General features: G+C 43.6%; 1 protein-coding gene across 1 annotated transcript in view; it reads right to left on the bottom strand.

The window, feature by feature from the left end:
* The window catches only part of CKAP2L (cytoskeleton associated protein 2 like), a gene marked incomplete at its 5' end in the record, with an annotated part of 112,941 nt that overhangs the window by 33,081 nt on the left and 56,997 nt on the right, over nt 1-22,863 (bottom strand). The window contains 3 exons of the mRNA XM_082253677.1: nt 6,020-7,101; nt 14,136-14,196; nt 15,153-15,219. Coding sequence (XP_082109803.1) covers nt 6,020-7,101; nt 14,136-14,196; nt 15,153-15,219 — 1,210 coding nt within the window. The remainder of the gene's footprint in view (nt 1-6,019; nt 7,102-14,135; nt 14,197-15,152; nt 15,220-22,863) is intronic.

Raw genomic sequence — 22,863 nt, 5'->3', positions numbered from 1 at the left:
AAGAAATAAAGGAATGTTTGCCAAGCAAAGAGAAAAACAAAGGGACAGCTTAAATGAACATGTGCTGTGCTGGAGAGATAAAACATGGACTATTGAGAGTCTGCTGTATGACCAGCCAAAGTCTGCCCAACAGTAGGTTGGGGACAGACTTCATTAGATAGGTTCCAGTGTGTGAAGGTAGCCGCCCACAGTGGCAAGGATTTATTTTATTTATGTTTATTTTGAATTATGCTGTTTTTGGAGCTTGCAATTGTGTGAAGTAAATTGCATGAATAAATAAGTGTTGTTTGCAACCACTGCTCGGCTATCTCTCTGTGAAAACGCACCCCCAAAGGGGTCATCCACGCCTACCACCGAGCTAATCCCTCACACTACCTTATAGAATTTTGTAAAGGTATGCACGAACGATCAAGTAGCCGCCTTGCAAAACTTGCGATATTGAAGCCTGATGACGAAAGGCCAAGAAGCACTCAGCGCCCAAGTAGAATGCGCCATGACAAGGAAAGGTGGAACACGGATTGGCACTTGCACGGCAGCACCTTAAAGTGCTTTATATATAGACTGGTTTCACCATACTGTTATACTGCATTATATTTTATCACCAGCATATGTTCCCAATATTTTTATCACCCACTTGATTCAATTCATCTATTTATTTTCTTTGCAATATGTGCTATGTTTTAATACTGCAGCATTTATGCACCTTGCACTTTTATTGCATGAATTTATATTAGTTCAAACGGCTCTTAGTGTATTGTTGCACATGTCACTTTATTGGCTCATGATTTTTTACATCACGAGTGGACACTAGCACTTGTATTTATAATTATTCATTTTATAATTTTATTAATTTATGTTTTTTCATATATTGTATATTTTGCATATGTTATCACTTACATTTGGGCTGAAAATACATTATATGCACTACATTTGTATATATCTTATAGAGGAGCACCACTTACCCATACCATCACACTACATTTATTCTGGCTTCTCATTTTGGTGAAAAGTTTTTGGGTAGGCAGCAAACTCTCTTTGGGTTACACAACACACCCCCTTTCCTTTTTTTCCATTGCGCGGGATTACCCTTATACCTTTAGAATTTAATGGAATAGGCCTGAGTCACTGTCGGTCTGATCCATCTAGAGATGGTAGCCGAAGAAGCGGCCAGCCCTTTTCTTGGTCTGTCCATAATCACAAAAAGCAAGCCTGACCTCCAAAAAGACCAAGTAGCTGCCAGATACACCCTAATTGCACGAACCGCATCCAAGGTATGCAGGGCAAATTTCTTGGGATGAGCCGGCTTGGGACACAAGGAAGGCAACACAATGTCCTCATTTAAATGGAAGTCAGACACAACTTTGGGCAGGAATGATGGACAGGGACGAAGAGCTGCTTTATCCCTATGGACCACTAAATAGGGACTGTGACAGGATAATGCTGCCATTTCCGATTCCCCGTGGGCCGAGGTAATAGCCACCAAGAATGTCATCTTCTGGAGTAACGTAGGCAGGGGAATCTCCCGAATATTCTCAAGTGGAGGTTTCTGGAGAACTGAAAGTACTAAATTTAAATCCCATGGCGGCAAAAGACTAATGGTGGAGCCACATGTCGAACCCCCTGAATGAAGGTACAAACTAAAGAGTGCGTGGCTAGGGAGTTGCTGAAAGAAGATGGCCAGGCCAGACACCTGGCCCCTGATGGTACAGAAGGCCAACTTCTGATCAAGGCCCTGTTGAAGAAAGGTTAAGATCTGAACCACAGAAAAGGATTGAGGATGAGCGCCAATCGACTCACACCAAGAAATGTATGATTTCCAAGTACAATAATATATTTTGCTGGAAGATGACTTTCACACCTTCACCATAGTAGGGATAACTGATCACGACAGATCTCTATCCCTCAGTACCTGGCTTTCAATAGCTAAGCCATTAAAACCTAAATAACTAAAGCAGGACGGTAGATCAGCCCTTGGGACAACTGGTCTTCTCTGAGAGGAAGCCCCCAAGGAACGTTTACAACCACCAGGATGATTAGAAGATCCTCAGGATCTGAGGATGATACTGGCCTTACTGTGGCCCTCAGTCAGTGCACCCCATGACCTCGTCACGAACTTCAGTATCCTCCAGTGGAGCCGAACCTGCTAAAGATATGAACCATAGAAAATTACCCTTGGGGTGGGACTTTTTCAGGCACTAATCGAATTTACTACAGTATTGCATAAAAAGTTTAATTTTATAATATCACAAAGAATAAAAGCATTTACAAATATAAAAAATACATGGAATGCGCAATAGTACTTGCACCAATGTGTATAATGTGCATGGATATAATGCATTCCCCCTTGCTTCAGGATACAGGCTGCTACGTCAGACATTTTGAACACTGGGCAGTCCTGTTGAAGTTATCACCTCCAACACTTTGGGGTAAACAGCATCCCCATACTGTGTGCCGCTGCAGGGCCTGTCTATTTCGGCCTCAGTGGTCAATGATTGTTGACACTGGATGAAACACTCCCACTATCAACACCTCATACCTGTAAAAGTTATACAGATATGCATGGCTAAAGGCCCGTACACACGTACCGATCGTCGGCATACAAACGTCGGCGGACGAAAGATCTGCCGATTGTACGCTTGTTAGTATGGTGCCTCCGACAGCTGTCTGCGCACATTCTGCGGAGAAGAGTCTTTCTTGCAAACATTAAAATTTTTGTATGCCGACACCAGAACGGACGATTGTTCGCCAGTCAGTACAGAATTCTGCCGACAGACCGCAGATTTGCAAGACTGGGCATGCTCAGAAAAGAAAAAACACAGGGAAAGTTAACCATTACATGACATCACTTCTGCAGTCGGCGGACAAAATTCTTGGGCAGTCTTTGCACTTTTCAACAGACACCGACATCCCGGGGAGAAAAGACGAACGTTTGTATGCCGACGATCGGTACGTGTGTACGGGGCTTAAGTGTGGTTGGCGGAGATCCTGAGACACGGTTTTTATTATATTACATGGAAATGTGGAATTTTTCACCAGTGTAAATTTATCAGATTGACGTATATTACACCCCTGAGGAAGAAGCTGCATAGGCTTTGAAATGTGTTGGGTAAATTTAGACATTGATCCATGAACATTATACACACTAGTGCAAGTACTATTGCACATTCCATGTATTTTTTGTATTTGTAAATGCTTTTATTCTTTGGGATACAATAAAATGAAACTTTTTATATAATACTGTGGTAAATTTTATTAGTGCCTAAAAAGTCCCACCCCAAGGGGAATTTTCTATGGATCAATTCTTAAGCCCCAGCACACGCCTAATCAACACCGCAGAAACACAGTTTGGACAGCACAGGAGCTGTATCCAAAGCTGCATCACAAATAAATTGCACCCCATGGACCAACTGGTCCGCTAAATCAACATAAGCATCGGGTCCTGCTCACCCCCCCCCCCCCCCCCCCCAGGTCCTGGCACAAAAGATTGGCCCATTCAGTTAGGGTCTGAGACACCAGGGCTAAGGGAAAGGCTGGCCGCAATGCCGAACCAACCATAGTAAACATGCTGTATACCACAGCCTCCGCTTTCTTGTCATCCGGGTCTGTAAGGCTCCGTTCACATCTAGGCGTTTTGGGGCGTTTTTGGGGAGTTTTTCTGCTCTAGGATCAGCTCTCAAAACGCCCAACAAGACAAATCCTATACATTTCAATGGCCCCTGTTCACATCTGAGCGTTTTGACGCAGTAAGCAAAACGCCCAAAAAAGTACATGAGCTTCTTTTTTTGCAGATTACAGGCGTTTTCCATTGGTATCTATTCAATCAAAAAACGCCTGCACTAAAAATGCCTGTAAATCGCGGTAAAAATCGCGGTGAAAAACGCGCGAAACCGCTACGCTCAGGTGTGAATGTAGCCTTAAGGATGGGAATTCCGCTACTGCAGTGGTTCTCAACTCCAGGCCTCGGGACCGACTAACAGGCCAGGTTTGCAAGATAACTGAAATACATCACAGGTGATATATTTTGCTGCTCAGTGATTGCAGTATTCTAGTCTGCATCTCCCCAAAGTGATACTTAAAATCTGGCCTGTAAGTGGGTCTTGAGGACCGGAGTGGAGAACCACTGCTCTACAGGGATCATGGTTGCTTTATTCAAACTGGAAACAGGAGGGTCCACTAGTGGTAGACTAGCCCACTTTTTAAAAAGGACTCCTCAAAAGGGTAACGTACAGCAAATCATTTGGGGACCACAAAGTGTAATTTTGGTTGTTCCCTTTCCTTACAGGAAAACCTGTCAAAATAAGGCACATAAGGAAACATCTTTGGAGTACGATGCGACGTGTGCGTACCAAACGACACAGCCACATCCGTGGCTACATCAGCCGCATCCTCCATTTTTAAAGTCTTACGCACTGCAGTGATAAGTGCATCTTTCATTCGCTGCCACGACCAAGGAGAAATCATCCTATCGGATGGATACCACCAGACCTAGCTCATTTGTACAGAGCACAATTTTAAGAAAAAAAAAAAAAAAACCTGAAGTCAAGTTTTCCACGAAGACTGGTTTTAACCACTTAAAGCGGAGTTCCACCCTGAAATTTTTTTTTTTTTTTTAGATAAAAATACCCCAGGGACAGTCAGGGCTAGAGCATTTAAACCATGATAGCCTCTGAACTGTTCTGTTTTACTTTTAGAAGAAATACTTCCCTTGAAAATGTCTTGTCTAGCGCTGCCATCTCAGGTGTGGGTAGCTGAAGACGGAGAGTCCTCTTCGGTAACGTCGGAGTCCCAGAATGCCCTGAACCGGAAGGCGCGTCATCCCTGCACAGCTTCTGGGCATGCCCAGAAGCTGTTCAGCAGAGAATGACGCGCCTGCACCGGAAGTGACGGGCAGGGCCGGTTCAGGCGCATTGACTCCTGGGATCAATGACTTTTATCTCCCAGGATTCAATGCAAGGAGGAAGTGACGGTGCGGGCCGTGGCCACGGAGGGAGGAAGAGGAAGGAAGGTAAGTATATTTTCTTTAAAACCAAGGTAAGTGAAGCAAAAAAAAAAAAAAAAAAATTTTTTTTCAGGTAAATTAAAGCGAGCGGACCGTGAAAAGTTCATTTTGAGGGTGGAACTCCACTATAAAGGACCGGGCCTATTTCTGACACTTCTTGTTTACAAGTTAAAATCATTAGTACTTAAAAATCCCCATAGGTGACCAACAATTTCTACAGGTTACCAGTTTTGAGTTACAGAGGAGGTCTAGGGCTCAAACTATTTGCTCACACTCCAACGATCGCGGCAATACCTCACATGTGTGGTTTGAACACCATTTACATACGTGGGGACACGACTTGTGTATGCATTCGCTTCTGCGCGCAAGATAACGGTGACGGGCGCTTTCATTTTTTTTCTTATTATTTTCTCTTTTATTTTTACACTGTCCTTTTAAATAAAAATGTTTTGATCACTTATTTATTTTACAAGGAATGTAAACATCCCTTGTAATAGAAATAAGCATGACAGGACCTCTAATGTGAGATCTGGGGGTCAAAAAGACCTCAAATCTCACATCTATATAAAAAAAAAAAAAAAAAAAATGGAGTTTTTAAAGCAGTTTCAAGGAAGCGACGTGTAACGTCGCTCCAGTCCTCCAAGGCCATAGAGTCGCGTGAGTGCAAGATGGCTTCCTGCCTGAGAGGAGAGCTGACTGGATAGTTTTCCCCGTTACCGATGGCTTCGGTAAGTGGGGAAAACGACTGGGAAGCGGCGGGAGGGGGCACCTCTCCTGCCACCCATAAAGGTGATCCTCCGCTGGGACCACCCTTATGTTAAAGCGGACCACTATCTGCTGCCATAACTGATAATTAAGGTCAAAGTACCGACGTACATACACGGTGGACGGTCCGTAAGTGGTTAAAGACAAATTATATGCAGATCTAATAAGAAACAAGAATTACATGATTATGCAATTATCGGCATGCACACTACTCTTGTGCATGACTGAAACCTTTACAATATGTTTTTCACTTACCTACGATCTTCTACAGTCATTTTGGGAGTCTGTGGTTTGCTGGTGGTGTCACTGGCGGTCTCACAGGGTAGGTTGGAAGAAGTGCAGCTCTGGGTCTGGTTAGTGCTATTGGGCACTACTGGCTTGCTACCTGTGCCTTTTGTCCAGTTAGTACCCCCAGTCTGTGGTCTGGAAGCGGTTCTATTGGAGACAGCGATTCTTGTGTTTTTTTGCCAAACTGCTGGCTTATTGATGGTGTGACGGCTCTGAACAGGGAGCACTTTATTAGAGGTGCAAGCTGAACTACTGTGATTAGTTTTGTTAGAGACTGGATAAGGGCACAATTTCTTTTGTGCTGTTGCTGATGAAGTTGTCTTTACAACTGTATTTGGTTTAGCAGCACAGCTTTGCTTAAGGGCTGCAGATTTCACCTGCTCCATACGCGCAGCCAGTGGTTGCTGTGGCTGCAAGTTATTTGTTCTGGAAGATTTAATAAGAAAACTCCTTTCAGTGGGAGTCCAAACGTTAGACACAGGCTGGCTTACTCTAGAGACAATGCGGATATGTCTGGGAATAGTTTTAGCAGCTGGTTGATGGGTGTTTGGCTCCTGACACACAGGTTTTTGTTTGGAAGGCAGTGCTTGGCTTTTATTTACAGAAATTCTTACGGAGGGCTGATGTAAGGTTTGTTGTTCTGAATCCTGTGTCTGGGTGCTTTTGATGTCACCTTTTTTAGAAGCCGATGCTTTGTCCACCAAATGCACATCAGAAACTCTGGTTTCATCTCCATGCTTCTTTTTGGTCAAGACAACAGTTAATCCAATTTCAGCCTTTTGGTGAGCTGTAAATGAGGACTTCTTTACAAGAGATTTGTCCTTAAGGGTCACATTTTTGCGCTGTATTGCTTGCACATGAAGGACAGGTTTCACTCTCTGTACATTGACTTTTGGTGGTGCGGGCTTTCTGGATAAGATATTTGGCTGGGCAGTTATTTTTCCCGTAGTTGGCCTGTTTTGAAGAAGCCCAATATTTAAAGTCTTGTTCTTGTTTGCTTGAGAATTAAATCTGGTGTCTTTAGGGGGGACATCTTTTTTCTCTCTGACCTAATAAAAAAAAAAAAAATCACTAAACATAAAAGAAGAGATTAAGACAAATGATTGCACAATGGGTTTATCTATATTTAGATATCTCACCAGGACAGCAGAAGCTTCAGTAGAATGGAGTTCTATAGCTACCAGGAGGGCAGACAGGCTCACTATCCCTTCATGTTTTTATGAAGAGAGCAGTGCAGGGAAAAGAGCTATTAAAAAGGAGAAGTTCACTTTTTTTTTTTTTAAAAAAAAGGGACCACCGCATTCATAACATGTTACTCCCTGAATAGGAGTGTAACATGAAAGGTGAAATTATCCTTTAAAGCTAAACTCCAGGGGGCGTGGCTTGGCACATGGAGCTGTAGGATGTGCATTCCCACAGCTCCCGGACCTCGCAGCTCTACAGGGCTTCTCAAACGCCGGGAAACCTGCCTTGACTGCCCGCATGGGGAAGAATCAACCCATGGACCACAAGGGCACAGGTGGCGGCCGCTCTGGATGCGATTTACGGCACTTCTTTACTCGATCTTCAGCCGAAAAGCGCCGGCCTGAATCCAAGGTCGTGCTGGAGCCTCCTTCCTTGGCCCACTCAGACTCCGCTTTAGAACTCCAGGCGAGCTCTCACACCCACCAAGCATCTCCTGCCCTGATCACTTCTCCAGATGTTCTAGGAGCCATTCTCACACATCCCTGGGCTCAGGTGATGGCTGGGACATGGAGTCCTAGATCAAGTCCCTGCAAAGCTATACAAGGTCTCTCCTAACTAAAGCAGGCTTTGAACACGCTGTCAAACAGATTGAAAAAAACATACAGGCAAGAGATATCTGAGCCTAAAAGAGACATAGGGGTTCCTATTGAAGATATAAAAAACACCACTGATGGTTCCTGCAATGCTTTACAATCTCATGAAGAAATCTTTAAGACCCACACCATTACGCTCCAACAGCTTTCCGATCAGCAGAAGGACACAGAAAACAGGAATCGCCACAATAAGGATCCATGGGTTGCCTGAATCCGTGGAACCAAAGTACTTGCCCGTAGATGTGGCTGCCATCTTTACCCAATTACAAAAACCTAAAGGAAGACCCCATTGAACTGGACTGGGTCTATAGGACCTCTGGCCCACATAACCCAGATCCAGCCATTGCAAGCAACACGCTCTGCAGGGTTAATTTTTATAAGGTTAAGAAGGCCATCATGCGTGCAGCCAGCACCCAAGAAAACATACTTAACGATACTCCTGTCATGCTTCTTCCAGATCTTTCCTGTCAAACCCTGGCCATGCGCAAGGCCTTGAAGCTTTTTACACAGCTCCTGCAGGAACTCAAGATCAAGTATCAGTGGAGCTTTCCTTTCCACCTCCGTGTCCACCATGAAGGCAAAACAGCATTATTCCACACACTTGGGAGATCTTCAAACCTTTCCCAGTACCCTGGAGCTCCCGTAAGTTTCTTTGCCTGATTTGCTATTCACCCTGACCACCCCTGGCCTACCTTTTGCTCCCCAATGACAGAAACAAAGCCACAAGCGGAGATCCAGATCCTCCTCCCACAAGGCAATGAATGAGTGATTCAATTTTAGGAAGCATCTCTTTAACCTTCCGTGCCCAGGAGTTTTCCATGCTTTGTTCCAGAGACTGAATCACCCTGCCTTTGGGGTTTGTTTGACCTGAGTGTTGGTTAATTGTTTTTGCTCAGGTTTTTACATTAATCGTCCACTGAGGTTTTCCCCTCCCAATATCCTAGAGCAGTGTTTCCCAACCTTTTTTCAGTCGAGGCACACCCCAGAAATTTTGGACAGTCTTGAGGCACCCCAGCCTAAAAGTTTTACATAATGCAGCAGCATACACACAAGTAGGACACCCAACGTTAGAGGTACAAGTTGGTACTGACTAGTATTCCAATGTTTCTCTTTTTCCTCAGTTTTTCTCCATCACTCAGCTAAAATGACCCCAAAACCCTGGTTGAAAAAGAGATAGATGATACACATATACATACACTAAATAAATATATATATATATTATATACATACATACAGACACACACACACCTTGGTTTATATATATCCTTGATATAGTACTTATGCCCCCCCATGGCCCTACTTCTCTAATATACAAACTTTAGCAAGTTTTCCTGGTTTTGTTAATATGCGGGTCGTGGGGTTCGGGGGCTACTTCATGTGTTTTCCACGTGCCACCTGTTGGCTGTTCAGTGCCGGATAATGCACTTTTTTTGTCTAGTGATGTTTTCTTTGCATTTATCCCATTATTGGCGTTATGGAGCACACCTTTTTTGTTTATTTCTCCTTCATTTTTTTATTTTTGCCTCCACCAGCTCCTTTCTATGGTGTTCTTCCAGCTCACCTTCTTTCAGAGCATGGGGACAGAAATACTGGAATATAAATCCTTACCCTCCATTTCCTTCCTACACTCTACTCCATACTTTCTCTTTCCCTCGACTTCCCCTTTTTTTGCTACCCTTACCCTCCTCTTTATCTTGCTAGGATGTCTGGAATCAAGAGGTTCACAAGTCTCCATTTCCCCTTCCCCCCTCCCCTTGCATTATGCCTTGTGATACGACGGTCAGATGCCCGGTAAGTTTGTCCTCTAAATTGTAGAGGGTTTAACACGCCAGAGAAATGGAACCAAATTTTATACCACGTTCATAAGATGCATTCTAATAGTTTACTTTTGCAAGAAACGCACTTCCGCACAGGTTCCATACCATTCCAGCGCAATTGCTACTACTCCACTTGGTTTCACAGCTCTAACCCACGGTCTAAATCTAAAAAGGTGTTTTGATCGCGTTTCATAAGTTCTTTGCCCCAGAGATACTTGACACCCTCATAGATGAAGCTGGTCGTTATATATTGCTTAAACTAAAATCTAACAATTTTGTTTTCACGGTGGCTAACATCTATGTTTCTAACCAAGACCAGGCTCGTTTCCCCACTACCATCCTCACCAGATTGTCCTCTTTCTGTGGTCCATGTTTCATCGTGAGTGGTGATTTCAACTTCGCCCTTTCCCCTATTGTGGACCCCTCCTCGGGTAAGTCTTCCATACCCACCTCATCATTAGCACACATTAAATCCATATTACACGCTAATCATTTGGTAGATGTCTGGCGCATTTAGCACCTCATGAAAATGGACTACAGTCATTCTGCCCCCCCCTAACCGTCCACCTAAACAAGGGCATGTAGTAGCTCAAAGCTGAACACATGCCACGGCTATGATGCTTTGTGGATACGGCATATCGCATTCAGTGGGCAGATGATCAATGGAAGGTTATTTGTCTAAAGTTCTATTTTAAAGGATAAAAAAAAAAAAAAAAAAAAAAAAAACCAAATACTAGCACCCTACAATAGTCACTCTTAATTCTGCAGCCTAAGTTATTAAGTGTTTCATTGTCCCTTTCTCTTGGGTTAACTAGAAGTAGCAATTTTTTCTACAAGTTTGTAAGTGCCATATTGTGACACCCTGGAAGATTTAGTGCTTCCAATTAGGCCAAATGTTTCATCTGAGTTTGACATGCCCAAAAGTAGACTTTTTTTTTTTTTTGTGGCCTCAGCTCTAAATGGAGAACAAAGAAACAGTACAGATAAACCCAATTCCAAAAAAAGCTGTGTAAAAGCGTACAATCGACATTAAAACAGAATGCAATGATTTGTAAAGATCATAAACCCATATTTTATTCACAATATAAAACATATAAAATGTTTAAAATTGAGAAATATCATTTAAAAAAAAAAAAAAAAAAAAAAAAAAAAAAAAAAGGTAATTTTGAAAAAGGATGGCAGCAACACATCTCAAAAAAATTGGGACAAAAAAAAAAGCTAGCAAAATGGTACTAACAAGGTAGAGCTGGAAGATCTTGCAACAGGTCAGTAACATGAATGTTAATTAAAAAAAAAAAAAAGTGCATCTTTGAGAGAGTGTGTCTCAGAAACAGGCAGTGATTCACCAATCTGCGAAAAGCTGCATGTAAAAATTCAAGCAATTTTAGTATAATGTTCAACGTAAAATTGCAAATAATTTAAAATATATCATCTACAGTACATCATACACTAGGTTGTCAAAAGTATTGGGACAGGAATACACAAAGTTAACAGGCGCCCTCTCCCAGGCAGCAAGCACGCTCGGAAACGCGTCGCATGCAGATGACAGAGTCTACACTTAGAAGTATTGGGACTGCCTTTACATAGACACAAACTTTAATGACATCCCAGTCTTAGTACGCGGGGTATTAAGTTGGCCAACCCTTTGCAGCTAAAACAGCTTTTAACACTTCTGGGAAGGCTGGCCACAATGTTTAGGAGTGTATCTATGGCAGTGTTTCTCAACTCCGGTCCTCAAGGCACACTAATAGGCCAGATTTTAGTATTACCTTGGGCAGATGCAGACTAGAATACTGCAATCACTGAGCAGCAAATGTGATGTATTTCAGTTTTCTTGCAAACATGGCCTGTTAGTTTGCCCTGATGACCGGGAGTTGAAACACTGATCCATGGGAATATTTGACCATTCTTCCAGAAGCCCATTTGTGAGGTCAGGCACTGATGTTGGAGAGACAGCCTGGCTCGCAGTCTCTGCTCCAAATCATTTAAAAGGTGTTCTATTTGGTTTAGGTCAGGACTGTGCAGGCCATTCAGTTCCTCCACCCCAAATCACTCATCCATGTCCTTATGCTTGCTTTGTGCACTGGTCTAAATCATTTGGAGGAAGGGGGGATTATGGTGCGGGGTTGGGCTTGGCCTCTTAGTTCCAGTGAAGGGAACTCTTAAGGCGTCAGACAGCACTGCAATAAAAACAGGCATCATTCTGTGATGGACATCAGTGCATGGGCTAAGGAATACTTCCAAAAATCCCGTCTATAAAAACAGTTTTCAAAGCCATCCAAAAGTGCAAGTTAAAGCATTGCCACTGTAAATGATAAACACGATCCAGATAAATTGTCGTCTTCTCTTGGTCGAAGCTAATTTAAAAGGTCTGTTGCAAAATGTAAAACTGGTCTGTTGTCAAACAAATAGAAAATTTGACATTCTTTTGAGCAACCATGGACACCCTGTTCTCTTGGCTAAAGAGGAAAAGAGGAGAGGGACCACCTGGCTTGTGATCAGCACTCAGTTCAAAAGCCTTCATTAGGAATGGGCTGCATGCACATCAGTTATTAAGGCACCATCAATGCTAAAAGTTATTTCCAGGTTTTAGAGCAGCATATGATATCTGGACGTCTTTTTTTCAGGGAAGGTCTTGCATATTTCAGCAGGACAATGCTAAACCGCATACTGCATCTATGACAACAGCATGGCTTTTTAAATGAGTCCAGGTGCTTAACTGGCCAGACCTTTCACCATTTGAAAATATTTGGAACAACTTAAAACCAAAATATACAACGAGGACTGTTAAGCAGTTAGAACTCTAGATCAGCAAGAAAGGGAGCAGTTCAAATTCTAGGTCAGCAAGAAAGGGACAACATTCCTCTCCCAAAACCTAGTAACTGGTCTCCTCAGTTCCCAGACATTTACAGAGTGTTAAAAAAAAAAAAAAAAAAAAAAAAAAAAAAAGGGAGGATGCTACCCCGTGGTAAACCTGGCCCTGATCCAACTTTGAGATGTGTACAAACAGAATAAAATAGAGATTATTGCGCTAACTTTAAAAAATGTAAGCAGCTGACATCAATCACTGAACTAAGGAGGGTGATAAATCAATAAATACAAAAATATGTGCAGCGCTAGAAGAAAAAAATTCCCAACAAAATAAATTGTCCAATCGCAGGAAACATTCCATAAGTAACGTAAACAATTGATGGTGAGAAAAAGTCCAATATATAATGGTGCAAATCATATATAAGTGCAGCAAATCCCGTCACCAGTGAAGGTAGAAATATATTGCGCTCACCAGATGGATGGGACCCCAAAACACCTTATAGTGTAGGAGTCAAACAGGCTTAAAAATGGAGTGTCCCCACAGATTTTTCACCGATTCCAACGGCAACCATGCAAATCTCCGGTAGATGGAATAGTTCAGAGATTCCCCTTCCACATGGTGGGTGGTAAAACCGAAAAAAATGGAGGGACATATAGCGTAATATTGCTAAAATCAATTTAATATCAATAAAGCTGATACACTTACAGACATCCGTGAAAGACAGGTATATAAGATGTAAAACAGCTGGGCTGACCAAGTCCTCTTTACATGTTTCGGAATAAATGCCTTTTTCAAAAGATAAAGTCAGCAGGTAGCCAGTGTTCATATATATATATATATATATATATATATATATATATATATATATATATATATATATATATATATATATATATATATATATATAGAGGTAGAATTAATTGGGTACACCTGTAGGAAGTAGGCGGTGGACTGCATGGAAACCGGAAGTAAAACCGGCGTGCGTTCCAAGCCTCACTATGGTATAGCGCCAAAAATGAAGTCTATTAAATCATAAGGGGAAACAGGAAGTGATGAAATGCCTGGAGGGGATGGCATTAGCCATCGTACATCCCAAGCCTCTTTCTGAATTGTAAGACAGGAAGTGCTGACATCACATCCGGGAATAGGCGGAAGTGATGTCAGCGTCAAAACATCGAGGGGGGACGGCATTTAACCATCATCAACCCCAAGCCTCCATCTGAAGTGTAAGACCGGATATGCCGACATCACATCCGGGATTGGGCGGAAGTGATGTCAGCACGGCAAGGCGGACCGCCTTACCGGAAGTTGGAGCTTATCAATGCACCAGGTCAACAAAACAGAAATGGAGACAGCTCAGATTGGCCGATTCAGCGAGTAGTGAATATCGCAGTAACACATTTGAGATGTGTTACTGCCGTCAATTACCTTATTGTTTTCCTAAATTGGTACATTTTCTTAGTTTAAACTTTTGATACGTTTGATTGTGAAAAAAAAAAATATGGGTTTATGAAATTTGCAAGTCATTATATATTTATGTAGATTTTGCACAGCGTTCCAACCTTTTTGAAATTGGGGTTGTATGTAAAATGATTTTGTTTACATGTTTAATTTACCTGTTTAGAAGGCTGCTGCCACCTTGTGGGTTGTAAGTTGGTGCTGTCCTTTAGGTATGGTCTGCATAATTAAAAAAAAAAAAACAAATACATAAAATATCAACGTACGACAGAAATACGTAAACCTTTTCACAAATGTATATTCCTGCTTGGTCTTCAATTCCTTTATGACAAGAAATAAAACTTGGGCTTTTCATGTTTGATAAGACAAATCCTTTAAAGGGAATTTGTTGCTTTGCCCCTACCACATGGTTATCACCTTACCTACGTGACAGAGTTTGGGCATGGCAATTGGCTGTGTGACAGATCCAGCCAGGACAGGGGCTTTTAGAGAGGACTAGGGGCAACCCTCTTACCCACTGATTATGGACCATGGATTATGGACCCTGGAGAAAGCAAATCATTCTGTAATTGACAACCACTTAATGGATGCTGAGAGCGTGGTTTGGATTACTTTTCGGAATAAGAATAAAGCTTCTCTTCTGGAGTGGATGGAAAGAGGCAATTTTTATCTTGTACAGGTTAATAGCCATATGGTGGCCCTCCTGCAGATTGGGTTGGAGGGGGCTCCTTCAAATGGGATAGAAATATATCAACAATATCCCTTAAGAAATCTATGAAGATAAATTCCAACTTTTCAGACTGTTGGAATATTGTAGGAGTCTGTCTCAGACTGTTGTAGACTTTTTGCCAGATACTCGGAGGTGGGGTGGGGTTTGTTAGGTGTTTTATTGGTAAGTAGGTCTTTCTCATTTCTATTGTTTCTGTCTAAGCATCTCTTGGAGAGGAGATTACCCTTGTGACCATTTTAACTAATTTCCAAATTATTGTGGGAAGTTATGTTTTATGCTTTTAATAATGTGTATTGTACAGCACTTTGTATTCAGGGTTGTAGGTGCCCAATGATCTGGTCACCTAGGCTGGTTTAAGTGCCTAATTAATTTGCTCATGCTAAATATATTACTGTCAGCTATTAGTTGCTAAAGGGAGATTTCAGGAAAGAATACTTAAACTCACTTGTTATTTTCAGGTTTTAGTTTCCCCTTTGCTGCCAGGTATTCCTGTAGCTTCTTTCGACGTTTCTCTGTTAATATAATCAGAATAAATACAAGCAGAAGTTAAAAGGGAATAAACAGTCTTTAATGCATTAAAGTATAACCAATGACAATTTTTTTCTAGATTTGGATAGAGTGGAGAGGGATTAAAACCCCTCCCAGATTTTTATTGCTGTCTGTTCCCCAATTAGGTAGATTCACCCTCTCTATTTGTCCTGTTGAGCACCTGTCCTCACTGAGCACAAAAAGAAAAAGTGAGATTTACTTAACCCATGCTCGGCTTCTGCAGGCACCTCTGTGCTGCTAGAGTAGTCCCTACAGATTCTCCCCTAAGCTCCAGTAGTCTAGGGTCCAAAGCCCTGCATTGGTCGCAAGAAAGGCGAGGGACAATCCACTGTTAGAGTGTAGCAGAGCTAAAGGTGAAACTTTTTGCATTTTGGATAAAGGAAGGGTTATAATCCCTGTCTTTTTTTTGTGCCATTTGTGTCCCATCGGGGGAAGTTTCCTTTTACTTCCTGTCCCCTAGCCACAACAGGAAGTGAGGGAATTCTTGGCTGTCATCAAAACTAGTGTCCCCATTAATTTAATTCCCCTCTATTAATATGGGGACAACCCAAAATGTGTTTTTTCCATGCCCCTAGACTTAACCAAGCATCTAACCTGTGTAGTTTAGCTGCAGCCTCACTGCAAGAGAAAATGTGAAGTTTCCTGAAATTCAGCTTTATTGACCATAGACAGTAGATCTATGGCATAACCTACGGGGGGGGGGGGGGGGGGGTGGGCACAAAAGGCTTTGGATCCATTGCCTAAATTTATTCATCCTCCTGTCCAAGCCTCAAGCTGGCAATACACTAATAGATTTTCGAATGAGAATGTTTATACAAATATACGTACAAAGTGCTTGTCCATACATACAAATCGACATGATTAAAATGACAAAAAGTTTGCTTTTAACATTTGATTTTGGAGTGAATGGACTTTCTCGAATAAAAACCACCATACTGGAAATTTGAGAAAAACTGGATTTTTGTCTTACCGTAAAATCATTTTCTCTGATGTTTGACGGACACAGTTTCTGGTATTTATAACCACTGGGTTATACTGCCCCCTACAGGAGTAGGACACTAGGCAGAAAATAATTCTGGCTACACCCATGGGCAGTACCAGGGGGTATACTCCCCTCTCTCTGCTATAGCCACTCCGTTTTGTTACAGTGTCAGGAGAATTATAACTCCACAGAGGGGTGGGTGCAGGGTCCATAAATGATCAGGGAAATGGATTTTACGGTAAGTCAAACATCCCATTTTCTCTTTCGTTCATTGACAGACACAGCTTCTGGTATTCATAACCATTTGGACGTCCAAAAGCAGCGTTAACATGAGGGATGGGAACAAAAAATTCCCAAGCCAACCAGGCAACAGACGCTCAACCAAACAACTGAGCCCACCTGAAGAAAACAATACACCCTCAAAGAGGATCAGATCCTCTCAACAGCTGCATGCAAAAACTTACGGCCAAAAGAAGCATCCACAGATGCCAACGCATCCACTTTAGAGAACTTTGTGAAAGTATGCACCTAATGACCAGGTGGCCACCTTGCAATCCTGCGTCACTGACGCCTGATGGCGGAAAGTCCAGGGAGGCACTGAGCGCCCAAGTAGAGAGCGCCTTGACAGGGAAAAGAGGAACCTGACCCTTGATGGAACAGGCCTGAACCACCGTCTGTCTGACTCATCTGGAAATGGTCGCAGTGGAAGCGGACAACCCTTTTCAAGGCCCATCCGTGAGCAAAAATCGAGAGTCTGACTTCCTAAAAGACTCCGTAGCTGCCAGGTACACCCTAAGTGCTCAAACCACATCCAAGGCATGCAAGGGAAATTCCTTAGAATGTTTAGGTCTGTGACAGAGGGAAGGTAACACAATGTCTTCATTCAAATGAAAATCAGAGACCACCTTAGAAAGGAACGACGGCCGGGGGGGCAAAGAACCACCTTTTCCCTGTGGATCACCAGGTAAGGTGGACAGAACGCCACCAGTTCCGACACCCTGCGCACAAAGGTGATCGTCACCAAAAATTGCCCCATTTCTGAGACAAGGTAAGCAGGGTAATCTCCTGAAGATTCTCAAAGGGAGACTTCTGTAGAACCAAAGTACCAAATTGAGGTCCCAATGCGACAATGAAGACCGCACTGGAGGGACCAAGTGAGAACACCCTGAAGAAAGGTACGCACTAGAGCAGGGGGTCTTCAAACTATGGCCCTCCAGTTGTTCAGGAACTACAATTCCCATCATGCCTAGTCATGTCTGAATATCAGAGTTTTACAATGCCTTATGTGATGTGTAGTTCCGCAACAGCTGGAGGGCTGTAGTTTGAGGACCACTGCACTAGAGAGTGTGTAACCAAAGGTCGTTGGAAGACGACTGCCAAGGCCGACACCTGGCCCTTGCTAGCACTCAACTGCGCATCGGCGCCATGCCCGTACGCCGTGCACTTGACGCCTATGGCGTTTCTATGCCGGCGTTACTTCTACCACATAGGCTGACAACAGGGGAGTGGTTTTGCTGCCTCCTTGAGCGGCTTCTGCCGCTCTGGTGAGGATGGTCCTCCCCCATCCTGTCACGCCAGCATGACGCTGGGCAGGACTCTCGGATTATGCTAAGAGCACAAGACCCCCATTTAACACCAGCCAGTCTTTCTGGCATAACGCACAATGCTTCGCACACACCCTGGATTATGGCGCCATGCCTAGGTAACCTTTTGGTGGACTTTCTATTAAAGCGGTAGTATCCCGCTTTTTTTCACTTTTAACTACAGGTAAGCCTATAATAAGGCTTACCTGTAATTACAATATCACAACTACATGAAGCCGCTGACGAGTGCGACGCATGCGCTCTGAAGGTCCGAGGGGACCTTCAGAGTTCCTTGCCGGAAATTGCCGGAAAAATTCAAGTTAGACTTACCGGTAACTTGTTTTCCAATAGTCTTTCAGGACAGCACCTTAGAGAGATGGCTCCTCCCTCTCCTCATCAGGAAACACCCCATCCACCAGATTTTAAAAGGAGGCTTCTCCCACCATTCATCAGTTTGTAGAAGAGTACCTCCGGCCCATGCTGGAACACATAAACAGATATGGTTAATCACAGCAATACATTTTATACAATAGGGCGGGATCCTCCTGCTGTCCTGAAAGACTATTGGAAAACAAGTTACCGGTAAGTCTAACTTGAATTTTCCCTAAAACGTCTTTCAGGACAGCACCTTAGAGAGGATTATCGAGACTTACTCAATTTAGGGAGGGACCACAGCTTGCAGGACCTTTCTGCCAAAAGCCTGATCTTCAGCTGCCAAAAGGTCCAACCTATAGTGTCTTGCAAATGTAAAGTAGCTTGACCACGTAGCCGCTTTGCAGATCTGATCTGGAGTGGCACCAGCTTTCTCTGCCCATGTAGTGGCTAACGCTCTAGTAGAGTGAGCTCTGATCCCCTGTGGGGGGAGACAATTTCATTTGGGAGTAAGCCTCTGAAATGGCGGATCTGAGCCATCTGGCTATTGATCCTTTTGATGCCTGGCGACCTTTTTTGTTGCCAGAGAAAAGAACAAAAAGAGAGTTTGATGATCTAAACTCTTTAGTAACCTCCAAGTAGTGTATAAGAACCCTTCTTACATCTAGGTAGTGAAAGCTTTCTTCCTTATCTCCTGATGGATTAGGGCAGAAGGTAGGTAACACAATTTCTTGTGAGCGGTTTCTCGTTGAAGCTACTTTTGGGAGAAACCCTGGATCCGTCTTGAGAATTATCCTGTCTGGATATATGGACAAGAAAGGTTCGATAGCTGATAAAGCATGTAATTCACTGATTCTTCTTGCTGATGTTATTGCCACCAAGAAGACCGTCTTGAGGGTAAGGTTTTTTAGTGTAACCGTTTCTAGTGGTTCAAAAGGTTCCTTTGTGAAGGCCTGAAGGACCACCGACAAGTCCCATTTGGGGAAGCTTCTGACAGGCACTGGTCTGGAGCGGGTAAGGGCCCTGAAGAATCTGATGATTAAAGATTCTGAAGAAATGGGCCTTTCCAAGAATACCCCCAGGGCTGTAACTTGTACCTTGAGGGTACTTACTGCCAAACCTTTTCCTGCGCCCTCCTGTAGGAACTCCAAAATTGAAGTAATACTGTTCAATTTTTGATCTTTCGATTCACACCAGGTATTATATGTCTTCCAAACTTTTGCATATATATTCCTTGTGACTTTTTTCCTACTGGAAAGTAGAGTAGCAATTAATGCATCTGAAAATCCTTTCCTTTTCAGCAGTTGCTCCTCAGATACCAGGCGGTGAGCTGTAGCTTTTCCACTTCTGGATAATAGACTGGACCTTGAAGCAGTAGGTCTTGACGAAGAGGGAGCTGAAAAGCAGGTTTGACTGATAGTTGAAGGACAGTCGAAAACCAAACCCTTTTGGGCCAATAAGGTGTGATCAGGATCACTGAGGCTCTTTCCATTTGGATTTTTCTCAATACCAACGGAATGAGCTGGAAGGGGGGGAAGGCATACCCCAACCTGAACCTCCAGGGATGTGCCAGGGAATCTACTCCCAGAGAGTTGTCGTTTCTGTGGAGTGAGAAGTAAAGTGGAAGTTTTGCGTTTTCTTTCGTTGCAAACAGATCCACCTCTGGCTTTCCCCAAGTCTTGGTTATCAACATGAAGACTTCTGGGTTCAAGCTCCATTCTGCTTCTCGGATCTTCTGCCTGCTTAAATAATCCGCCACACTGTTTAGTGTACCTTTTAGGTGGATTGCTGACAAGGAAAGTAACTGCCTTTCCGCCCATTGCAGAATTTCCGTTGCCAAAAGCTGTAGGGTTTTGCTTCTTGTGCCCCCTTGCTTGTTTAGATATGCCACTGTAGTGGCGTTGTCTGAAAGGACTTGAACATGAGTCCCCTGAAGATTTTGAGAGAAGGCAGTTAGGGCTAGGCCGACTGCCTTTAATTCCTTCCAATTTGAGGATTTTCTTGTCTCGGTCTGAGACCAAACCCCCTGTGCCAGGTTTTGGTTCCAGTGGGCTCCCCACCCCCACCTGCTGGCATCCGTTGTTAACCTCTGGTCTGCCGGGAAGGACCAGGCCAAACCCTGAGACAAGGTTATCCGATTTCTCCACCACCAAAGGGACCTCTTGACCTTGGTGGGGATTTTTACCTTTAAGTCCAAAGTCTCTGGATTGTGATCCCAGATTCTGAGGAGGAAATATTGGAGTGGTCGAAAATGCAGCCTTGCCCATTGGACAGCTGGAATTGATGCAGTCAGGTTTCCAAGGACTGACATGATCTCTCTGATCGACCACCACTGATTTGTTTGTAGCCTTGCTACCAAATTCTGTATTTTGACCTGTTTGTCTTCTGGTAGGAAGATTCTTTGTTCCACAGAGCATAACTGAAACCCTAGGAACTGAACCCGCTGAGCCGGTGTGAGATTCGATTTCTTGATGTTCACTATCCATCCCAGAGCTTCTAGATGACCTCTTGCCTTGTGCAGGTCCTCTTGAAGTTTTTCCTTTGACGGGGCAAAGAAAAGCAGGTCGTCCAGGTAAGGCACCACAGAGATTCCCTGAAGGCGGAGGGGAGCTAGACACTCTGCCATTACCTTCGTAAAAATACGAGGGGAGGATGATAGCCCGAAAGGGAGTGCTTTGAATTGGATATGGAGCATTTCCTTTCCCAGATTTACTGCCAACCTTAGGAATCTCTGTGAGTGAGGGGCAATAGGGATATGTAGGTAAGCATCCCTTAAGTCGATTGATGCCATGAAGCATCCTTTTGTTAACAGGGTTCTGACTGTAAGAATTGAGTCCATTCGAAACTTTTTGTACAGAACTGACCTGTTTAATGGTTTCAGATTCAGTATAAGACGAAAATCCCCCGATGGTTTCTTTATCAAAAATATGTGGGAATAAAATCCCTGATGTTGTTCCTCCACTGGAACTGGACAGACAACTCCCTGTCGCCTCAGGTCCTTTAACAGGTCCATCATAGCCAGGGCTTTTTCTGCATCTCTTGGGAGGTTTGTGACAAAGAACCTTTCGGGTGGCGTCTCTGAAAACTCTATGTTGTAGCCTTGGGACAGCATACCCAGAATGTATTGATTTTCTGTTATGGCTGCCCAATAGGGGAGGAATTCCCTCAATCTTCCTCCCACCGGCAATGTCTTGTCATTGTGTTTTGTTGGTTGACACAGGAGGATGGAAGAGAACACCTCCTTTCCCTTTGGGTTTTTGTGTCGACCAGTTTCTTCTCTTCTCCTGGGGTCTGCTATTTTGCTGAGCTTTTTGAGGTCGAAAAAGCTTCTTTGCTGCCTGTTTCTTCTTCACAGGAAAAGACTTCTTTTTGTCTGCTGTTCTATCTAGAACAGAGTCTAGCCCAGGCCCGAATAGTAGATCCCCTTGAAAAGGAAGTCCACACAGCTTATTTTTAGAAGCTGTATCTCCAGGCCATGTCTTTAACCAAAGAGCCCTTCTGGCTGAGTTGGATAAAGCTGCAGATCTTGCTGTCATCTTCACTGACTCTGCTGAAGCGTCAGCAATGAAGGCTATGGCCGTGGAGAGCGTGGAAAAGGAATCCAAAATTTCCTGTTTAGGTGAGTCTGCTGTGATGTGTGCTTTTAGCTGGCTAAGCCAGTATTCCAAATTCCTGGACACACAGGTTACTGCCATGGCAGGTTTCAGACTCCCCATGATGGATTGCCAGGATCTCTTAAGTTGCTGGTCCATCTTCTTATCCATGGGATCCCTCAGTATTCCCATGTCTTCAAATGCTAGGTCTGTTGACCTAGAAACCTGGGAGAAGGCTGCATCAATCTTTGGCATCTTATTCCAGGGAGCTCCTGGGTCCTCATCAAAAGGAAATCGCCTTTTAAAGGCTTTAGGGAAGAAGGTTTTCTTTTCCGGATCAGTCCACTCATGTTTAATTGCATCTGAGATGGTCTGATGCACTGGGAAGATACGGCCCTTAGGCTCTTCCAAGCCTGCATACATTTTGTCATGTAGGGACAGTTCCTTCTTTTCCTCCTCTAGACCCAGGGTCAGGAGACCATCCACTTGCTCTAAGGATAGTTTGTATTTAGTGGGCCTGCTTTGTGCCCCTCCCTCCTCTTCTTTTTGGAATGTGAGGGGGAATTATCTCCTTGGGTGGAAGGAACCCCTTCTGTCCCCACCGAAGGAAGCAATTGTGAACCCTGAGAGGACAGTGAGGCTGATGGCTGACTCAGGGCAGGGTCCTGTAGGGATGACCGAAAAGATTGGATGGTAGCATCCAATTCCTTCCTTACAGATGCGACTAAATCGCCACAAACTGTAGATGCTTCTTCCTTTACTAGAGCATCAATACATCCCTGGCAAAGTGTCTTTTTCCAACTTTCCGACAACTTTGCTTTGCATGAAGGACACTTTCTCTTGAAAACAGTTTCAGAGCTTTTAGCCTGGAAGACATGAATGGGAAAACATACACATGCTTCTTAAAAGTCAGCCTGATTCTCAGGGCCACCAAAGGTGCACAGAAAGACATTTAAAGGGAAGTCCCATGTGCCCTGACAGGCCCCCAGCCACCGGGGGGAAAGATAAAAGGGATGGAGAGAGACCCCACAGTAAGATAGGCCATATAAAGATACCCCTTACCTGGGCCTTACTGGT

Source organism: Pelophylax lessonae (genome assembly GCF_965119305.1).
Source record: "Pelophylax lessonae genome assembly, chromosome: 4".
NCBI lineage: Eukaryota > Metazoa > Chordata > Amphibia > Anura > Ranidae > Pelophylax > Pelophylax lessonae.
This window is presented reverse-complemented; position numbering and strand designations above follow the sequence as displayed.